General features: G+C 55.1%; 1 protein-coding gene across 1 annotated transcript in view; it reads right to left on the reverse strand.

The window, feature by feature from the left end:
• Positions 1-7,691, reverse strand: part of DGAT2 (diacylglycerol O-acyltransferase 2) — a 31,724-nt gene extending 24,033 nt beyond the window's left edge. Inside the window, exon 1 of the mRNA XM_047070023.1 lies at positions 7,477-7,691. Coding sequence (XP_046925979.1) covers positions 7,477-7,516 — 40 coding nt within the window. The 5' untranslated portion in view covers positions 7,517-7,691. The remainder of the gene's footprint in view (positions 1-7,476) is intronic.
• Positions 7,692-9,450: the final 1,759 nt, after the last annotated feature.

A 9,450-nucleotide genomic window follows, 5' to 3' on the forward strand; every position in this document is an offset into this window, starting at 1 on the left:
TGGCAGACCCTTCTAGTCCCAGGGAGGTCCGGGAAGCCAGGCCAAGTGCCGAACAAAGCCGCTTCTTTAAGGCCAGAGGCAAGTTCTCTTTCGTGGCCCCCCACAAGCACCTTTCGGCCGGAGTCACACGTGTGGTGACGGGAAGGCCAGCCATGGCTCCAGGGAGACGTGCCAGGGGATTTTAGAGTCCCCGTCCATGCCTGCGCTCCTGTAAGCCTTGCACACAACACACCTCTCCACGTGCTCAGCCAGATACTCCTTCCTTTCAGGAAGCCTCCCCACACCCTTGGCCCTGCCTGCAGTCCCCCAGCTAGAGTCCTATCACCCTCGGGTCCAGTCTGGTCAGACGTTCAGCTCGTGTTGGTAGACACCTGCCAGGCACTGAGCGCTGACACCTCAGACTTCCCTCAACCTTCCTGGCCGACTCTTCCTTGGGGAAGCCTACCGCGCCACTACTCTTAGACTTTCTTGTTATCGGGAAGAGTGTGCATTTGTCGGCAGGGACCTCATCTTGTTCACCTGGGTCCCTGTGCCCACGATGGGGTCAGGTCCAGAGCCGGTGCTCGGCCAGGTGTTCACTGCATGACTGGATACTGGAGGGGACGGAGAAGAATAAACAGGGCCCGGACAAGCACAGAGATAGGCCCTGTCCACAGCTGACTGACCTGGGCCATGGCAGAGAATCAACCAGAGCTTCCTGGGCAATCAGGAGGGACGGGTATCCTCCAGCTGGACAGGCTGGAGTTAAATGCAGGAGCGGCAGTGGCAGGTTCCAGAGTGCAGGAGAGGACGGAGCCCCCAAACACTACCATTCATTCAATAGGTGCTTTCTAAGCACCCTTTACACACCAGGCCAGGCACTACACTGGATGGGAGCTTCCAGACCCTGCTTCTCCTTTGCTTCTTGGGCACCTGCTGGAGCCTGGGCTCTGCCCCTGGGCAGCACACCCCTGCTGTGGCTGGGGAGACAGGTCTGTGAACAATCAGGCACAGATGGTAAGTCAGGGCTGGGAAATCTGGGGGGGGGGGAGCCCAACCTGTGCTGGAGGATGTTCTCAGAGATGCCTTCCTGGAAGAAGTAATGGTCAGGTGACATGTAAATGAGTAAGCATTAGCCAGGCTGACAGGAGGGAGGTACAGAGTCAGGACCTCAGGTGCTGGAGTCCTACAAATGGCATTTGCAAAGGCCTAGAAGGAAGAGAACACAAATTTGAGGAATTAACTGCAAATAGCTCAGCCAGGCTAGAGTAAAGCAACTGTGTGAGTGGATGAGTCTAGTTGACAGAGTAGAGAGGGAACCATGAAGGACCAGTAATGCCAGGCCAAGGAGTCCTGGGCTCCATCCCCAAGACCAAGAACACTGCTGTCCACCCCTCCCATCCCCTTTGCTAACTGCAGATGGTGCCTCCGGGCCCCTTGGCCACGAGCTGGCCATTCACCAGGTTCTCTCCTGGAAAGACTAATAGTGTCCCCTTTAAGGGTTAGGTGTCCTTAAAGCAGGGCCCATTGGCCCAAAGGGGAGGCCAACATACAGCTGTGGTGGGCTTGTGGGCTGGGAAGCCCCTGGCTTGGCCTCAGGAGTCTGCATGAGCTCAGTGGATTCCTGCTTGTCAGTCTTCAGGACCCCCCTGTGTTGGATCTTGGCAGGGGATGAGGCGTCCTCCATATCCAGATGGGCTGGATTCCCGGGCCTCCTCTTTCCCTCTTTCCTCCTGGCCCTAAATTAGGGGTTTGGGTTGGATTAGCTAAAATCTAAGGTCCTGACAAGTTGAGCCTTCTGTGCTCTGCTAGAATCTGTTAATGAATTTTTAGCCACAAAAGATCCCCTAAAGGGACTACAAGCCCTTCCTTGGGCTATTCTAGAGGACTGGACTTCCAAGTATTTGGTTTTCATGAAGTAGGGTAGGGTCCTGGGAGGTGAGGTCAGGAAAGTGGGGCTCTTGGGATGTCATGGGCCCAAGATTCTGGAACCCTGGAGGTGATTGTTGAGGACCCCAATGGCCCACTTTCCCCACCCCCACATTCTGGCACAGTAAAAAAAAAAATAGCTACCGAGGTGGGAGGGGTTGCCATGGCAATACCACCGCCTTTCGGGTATGTCACCCAGAAGTCTCCAAATAGGCCCCTATCATAATCCATGAGCAAGTATGGGGAGCCGGGCTCCTCTGGGGCCTCACTTGGGCCCCGGGCAGACACGGGCCCACTTTCACAAAGACAAATAGAGAATGGGAATGGGGAGGAGGTTGAGCCCCAGGGTCCCCCAGCAGTCAGGGGCAGGATTGAAACCATATTTTTGCAGCAGAGCTGAAATAAATCCAAGGAGAATGGCTCATCTAGCTTTCCTCACTGTACAGATAAGGAGCCTGACGTCCCAAGAGGGCAGGGTCTTGCCAAGGTCACGTGGGAAGCGGATGCAGAGTTAGGCTCCTGGCCCTGTACTCAGGATGCTTAAATCTGCTCTAATGATGAAAGGAATTCATGTTTCCTCCTTCTGTTGATTTGCCCAAAGGGTTTGTGGGTTCGGCTTCCTTGGATCTGCACCACAACCTGGGTAGCTACTCTTATTATGCTTCTGCCCATTTCATAGATGAGGAGACTGAGAGTCAGGAAGGGGCAGTGGCTTCTTGAGGCTGCAGAGCAGTTCAGTGGCAGACCCCAGGCCCTCAGCTCTGCCGGCAGCATTGCATACCCAGGAGACCCGAGAAGTGCCGGAGGCCAAGAAGGTCTGAGCGCACCTTTCCCAGGAGCTCTCAAATCTTCCCCCCAGGTGGTTACAGACGAGCCACCCGGGGCCTGGACACAGCATCCTCTGTCTCCCTTGTCTCTGCCTCTCGGTGCACCAGGGCCTCAGCCCATGTTCACTAGTCAGAGGCCCTGCAGTCAAACTGCCCATCCCACCCATATCTCATGCTTCCGTTTATGCTGTTCCCTGTACCTGAATGCTCTGGCCTGCCTTGCTAATGCCTTTTCATCTTTCAATATCCAAACTAAATGTTACCTCTTCTAGAAAGCCTTCGCTGACTCAAGATGGTTTCGCTGCCCCACCCTCACCATCAGGCCTCCACAGTTCCCCATGCTTCCTTCCCCATCACTGTGTGCATCACGGTGCACTGTCATCTTGTGTACATCCCCATCAAAGGCAGGGACCAGGACAGACCGACCCGTGCGTAGTACAGAGCCTGACACACAGAAGGCATTCCATCAGTAAACCGAAAGGTCCACACCCCAAGTCCCCACCATGGCACAGCCCTCCTGGATGCATCAGAGCAGGGAAGGTGCCACTCTCCAGTGGTGGGAGCCTGCTGCGTATGTCACACAGGATGAATGACAAGGATGAACTGGAGTTCGTTGCGAGTTGCTTTGCAAAGGACTTTCTGCTTATGTTCACTCAAACCCTCACACTCTTGAGTGTTTGAGATTTTTGATGCTATTTTCCGTATGGGGTAGTGAGATCCCCAGAGGGTCAGTGGGCCATCCAGCCATATCCCAGAGGGGAGCTAGGGCTGGCATCCTGGACCTCTGGCTTCTAAGGCTCTGGAAATGATAAGGGGGACCATGAGGAGCCCAGGTCTCCCCACTTGGCACTCCTCCCTGGAGCCAGCTCCTCATGAGACTGAGGGTATCTCCACAGCAGGAAACAGCTGCAGCCCCAGCACCCAGCAGGCACAGAGGCAGCTGGAAGAAGGACTGAGGAATCACACTGAAGCTAAAAGCAGGGCTTCCTCCCAAGAGGAACAGGGCAGCTCTCAGGAGGGCGGAGGTTCATTAATGATTCACTCATTGAACAAATATTTACTGAGCACCTACTACATACACGATACTAAATGCAAGGGACACAATACTGACAAAGACAAGGTCCCTGTTCCGGAGGGGCTGACAACCTTATGGGGGAGACAATTACCTAAACAGATAAGGACACATGATAATTTAGGTAACGATAAGGGCTATAAACAATAAAACAAGTTGTGGCAACTAGGGGGCAGTTTTACACATGGCATGGTCAGAAAAGGTCTCTGAGAGGAGACTAAAGGATCTGAAGCAGCCATGCAAAGATCTGAACAGAAGGGCAGCACATGCAAAGGGCCTGAGGTAGGACAGAACTAGTGGGAATGCTGGAGGAACAGGAAGACCACTGGCAGTTCTGGAGCACAGCATGGCAGGAGATGATGTTTTAAGGTGGTGGGGGCTTCATGACCTCATGGAAGAGTTTTGAAGGTTTGATGTATGATGAGAGGCAACTGGCAGATCATCAGAGCTCTGGGGGCCTGTGATGTCTCTATCCATCAGGCAGCTGGGGGTGTTTCCTCCAAAAGCTTGGGAAGAGGGGATCTACCACCCCATCATGGAGACTGGGAGCAACTTTTACTCCTTCAGGAAACTGCTGAGGGTCTTCAATAGCCAGAACCCTGTGCTCAGCCCCTCACCACCTCTCTCTTGGTTAAGGAGGCAAATCACAGACTGGGAGATGCATCTAGATTCCAGGCCTTGCTTTGATAACTCTGAACCAGTCCCTTTTCTCTGGGGCCCTCAGTATCCCACAGGTAACTTGAAGGCTGGGCCAGACCCAGCACGAACAGGTAGCTTTGATTTTATGACTCAAGTATTTGCTGCTGAATTTGAGGTGGGAGGATGGAGGTGGAGCAGGATTTCCACACTGGCTACTGAGTCACTCAACCTGCCAAGAAAATATCACTCTTGGCCCTCCTTTCCCAGCACACAAGAGCCCTTGGCAGCACAGAGGGCCCCCAAAGTGGCCTCTGTGCTGTTAGGGAAGTGGTACAGGGGAGAAAGACATCTACAAAGAACCGGGGGAGAGGAGAACAGGAGAGTGCCATTCTTCTCCTATGATTCAGGATTGGGTTAGGGGACTGTCAACCCTCAGTTCCAGAGTTAGCCAACAACCTAACCTCCTAGTTTCACTCCCTACCGAGCTCCTGCTTGCATACCCCCGGTAATGGGGAGTTCGATCCTTACCCACACCAAGTCTTTTACAGTCCTCAACAGCTATTAGAAAGGATTCCTCCATCATATCAGAACCTGCCCCCTGTAAACCTACCCCTGTTCCTGGTCTTGCTTTTTGGAGGCACATCGAACAAACAGATCAGCTCAGAATTTTACTGGAGTTGCCACGATTTTGTGCTGGGTCCTGTGCTAAACCCTGAGGATATAGGCAGTGCCCGCGGGTTCTGTCCCGAAGAGCCTCTGGTCCAGGGGCAAAGGCAGGAATGCACATGTGACTAACTCAGCCTCCACCCCAGGCACAGGATAGTCCTTCAGAGATTAGAAATTACCAACACAGACTCCCGCCTCCCCCAGCAGACACCCACCTACCCATGCTCCCACAGCTGGCTTTCTCTTTTGGCCAACAAACCAGTTACCAAGGTATCGACTTCAATCTCTCACCCAAGACAGGACTTCCTTTCACAGAATCCATGGTCTCTCCTTGAATATCGCCACTGACCAGGTGTTCGCCACCTCACAATGGTGGCAACTTATCCAGAGAGGCAAACCAGGCCACTGGGGAGTGTCTTCCAAGACCAAGGATGTAGAAAGCCATCTAATGAAGATGCCCAGATAACATAGCATTTGCTTCAGCACCCTCCCCTACCCCACCCAGCCTTTCACCAAAGCAGGTCCAGAGAGCTACCATGTGACTGGTTTGCATTTCATACCAGCCCTTACTACATCCCATGATGGAATTCCTTGCAGCCAGTTAAAAAAAAGGGAGGGGGGGGGACACGTTTTAAAGATCTGAAAACAACATGGGGATATTAAATGAGTTGGTCACTTTTATTGACTACAAGTCCTCCTGAAGTACAGGTGCTAGGTCAAAAACATGAGAGTCAACAACTCCTAGAAGGATGCAGCTCACAGCCAGTGGACAGCAGAAGCGAGGGAAGGGGATCTCCGGGAAGGACTACCCTAGAGAGCATCCTTATCCCATCCCCTGGAGACAAAAGCATTTTTAAAAGCATGAACATGGGTAAGTCCCTTCCTTCCCCTGACATGGGCATCAAAGGGCACAGTGAACAGAAAAGCACTCTCAAGTGAGAGAAGAGGCTGTCATAGGCTATTGGGCCGGATGCACGGAGCAGGCTGCTTGCCCCCAAAATGGCAACAGCAGCTCAGTACCTTTCCAAGGGCAATGCCAATGCCCAGGACATAGTTAAACCGTGATGCAGTGCCGGGGTGGGTTACTTTGCAGCTACTAGAAGATTATAAGTGATTCTGAGGAACAGAGGAACTACTCAGAGAAAATAGGATTTAGAACTATATCTGCAGGATGCCCTCAACTTTATATAATGTGTATAAATAAAATCATAAAGGAATATACTCAAAGAGCAATAGGAAGCCATTTTTGGATAGTTGATTGGCCAGCCATTGTTATTTTGTTCCCGTTTTTCTCTAGTTTTCAAAATCCCAATAACTAGTAAGTTTTATTTTCGTAATGAAGGTGGGTAGGGTAGGTGATTGTCAGTTACCGAAGGGAAAAAAAACGCTAAGTAGGAGAGGTTCAGCAAACAGATTAAAGCTTTAGGCGGAGGGAGGGAAACTTCAAAACACACAGACCTAGGACAGCAGTGATCACTTCCCAGGGTCCCTCTTGGCCAAGGCGTCTGTTAAGGAAACCTCCGGAAGGTATATCTTTTCCCATCAATTTCTCCAGCTCTAAGTGAATATACATATTCACCAAGGGCCTCAGCTCCACACTGGTGGAACAGGAACATGGGCCACATGGAGGGTACCCAGGGTCCCTCCCGCCCCCCCCCCCCCACCTTCTCAGGGTGCCAGGCTCAGTCGCTGCTGAGTGGGCTCCTGAGACTGGCTGGAGGATGGGAGTAGGGCAGAGTACAGTGTGGGCACACCTGTCCCAGCCAGGCATGCTCCCAGTCTGGTGGCTATTTCAGAAGATTGCAAAACCTTGCCACTCGGCCCCATCCAGTCTCTCATAGCATGCTCCACCCGGTGAGGAGAGAGGGGAGGGAACTCGCAGGGGCCACAGACAGTGCTGGGGGTTGGGGAGGAGTTGTTAAATATCAACCTCATCTCACAGATGGGGAACACAAGCTGGGGGTGGGGGTGGGGGGTGAAAAGTGATGTAACAGGGGTTTCAAAACTTGATAAGTGCCAGAGTGAAGAATGAACTCAGACTACCATGCCGCCTGCATCTGGCTAGGTCACCGGGATCCTTCCTTCTTCCCCGACCTAGGTGCGCTGCTGGGAGGGGGCGGCAAGCTTTGGAAAAGAAAAGAGAAAAGGGGTCGGGACCTCAACCCGCACACTGGCCGGTCCTCCAGCAAGGTACCCTCGTTATAAGAACACACTCCTGCCTGCCTCCCAGCCCTCGTCACATCCTTTCCCGAAAACCCGCGTGCAGCTTCCCAGCCCGGGATGGAAGCCGCCGAGGCCCTGCAGACCCCCGGGGCGGCGACGGCTCGTCTCCCAGACCCCTGTCCCACCGGCGGCCCCGCTCACCTCGCAGGACCCCGGAGTAGGCGGCTATGAGGGTCTTCATGCTGAAGCCGCTGCAGCTCACGGCCCCGCGGGAAGCCGGCTCGCCCTACGCCCCTGGCCCATGCCCCGGCCTCCGGGGCCAGGGCTTCGCGCCGAGCTCGGGGGCCGGGGGACGGCGCCGACGCGGGGAGCTGGGGGCGCACCGCCCGTCGCTGCCCGAGCAGCTGCCGAAAGCGGGCCGTCGGTGGCAGCCACTGCGCTCGGCGCTCGGAGCGCGGCGCTTTATCACCTCACAACGGGGGCGGCCCGACGCGGGCTGGGGCGGGGCCTGCCGTTCCACCCGGCCCGCCCTTCGTCCTCCGGGAGCGGGAGCGCGCGGCGGCGCGGGAGGGCGCCGGCTCCGGGGCTCTCGCGGGACGCGCGCTCCAGCCGTGCTGCCGCTCCCGGCTCCCTCCGCCGCCGTCCCGCGGGCACCCGCGGCTGCTGGGCCCGGACGCCGAGCTCGTGCAGCCCGCCGAGCGCCTTAGCGGGTGGTGCCTGCCCGAGGCCGGGCCTGCGCTTGGCTAAGATGCTAAGGTCCCGCCTCGCGTCGCTGGTGCCGGGATTCGTTAGGTTAGGCCCGGGCTCCCAAGCCACCCAAGCGGCCTCTACCTTTCCATCTGGTTATCAAGACACACCACGGAGCGTCTGTACACTGCGGGGTGCTGGGGACCCAGCCCAGCCCGCCCGGTCCCTGCCCGGGGCCGTGGCATGTCACGTTGGTGAAGGGTCGGGGCGGGGGCGCCTGAAACAGCCACTCACAGGTGCTGACGGCAGTTGCAGGCACAGGACCCCGAGGAGAGAGGGCCCCCCACCCCCCACCTCGGCTGGGGTTGGATGCGCTTCCCGGAGAGGTGAGCGCACTGCAGTTTCAGTCTGGTTCTGGCCCTGCCCTCCGTGGACCTCAGTTTCCGTATCTGTCAAGTGAGAACAATAATTATTTTTGTGAAATGCTTTGAGAACTAAATGAAGTAAGGTACAAAAAAAAAAAAAAAAAGCCTAGCATAGTGCCAGACACATGTTCCAAAATTATTTTCATTGCCCGTCGATGAGTAGTTTTGTAGATGGAGTCTGTCGGGGCAAGCAAGAGAGACAGACGGAATGTCTTAAACTAGGAAGGTTGAGAGGAGACGACATTGCCCCTGGGCTACTGGACCGGAGATGATCAGTACGTTTCTGCCAGGCTGAGAGGAAGGAGAAGGGCATTTGGGCAGAGGCCACAGCACGGGGAAAGGCCTGGAGATGGGAACCCTGAGTGCCCTGGTGTGGCTGGAAGAGAGATGCAGGTCGGGGAGGAGTAGGAGATGAGGCTGGAGAGGTAGACAGGGGCCAGATCTGAAGGGCCTTGTAATCCGGCCAAGAAACTTGGACTTCATCCTGTGGGGCATGGACCAAAGGAGGGGTGTGAAGAGCAGGGCACCTTGATTAGATTGGAGGTGGGCTGGCGGTGTGCAGATGGGGGCTTGGGGAATAGGGCAATAAAACGTGTCTCCAATTTGGGCCCTTCACAGACATGTGGAAACATCCAGCAGAGGATACAGAGGCAAGTCCAGCGGCTGAGAGGGGCAGCCTCTTTGCTTCTGAGCCAACTCACAGAGTGAGGACTCCCTCCTGTTGGCCCCCAGCTGCTCACCCATCCCTGCTACTTAAGCAGCTTGGTCCAGACTGGTTTTGGATGGAAAACCAGACCCAGAATTGGAGTAGTCCAGGGAGAAAGTTTCTTGGCAGTTTTCTTTGTCCTGGGACCGTTGTCTCCTGCAAGAGGTGAGCATGGGGGACCCACACCAGGCACTGACTTCTCCTGGCCCCCTCCCCACACATCCTAACATCCTTACATTCCTGTCTGGAATGGTCTGCCTTGCTCCTCCTGCAGGTATGTGAGCAGGATGGCTCTGGGACCTGAGTCCCTTTTCCTTTATCTTCTCCCTATCCAAGCCCATGGGTGCTTTGGCCAAA

This window comes from Lynx rufus, unplaced genomic scaffold, assembly GCF_022079265.1.
Source record: "Lynx rufus isolate CCGP_SWC_20201006 ecotype Redwood Valley unplaced genomic scaffold, mLynRuf1.p SCAF_9, whole genome shotgun sequence".
Lineage (NCBI taxonomy): Eukaryota > Metazoa > Chordata > Mammalia > Carnivora > Felidae > Lynx > Lynx rufus.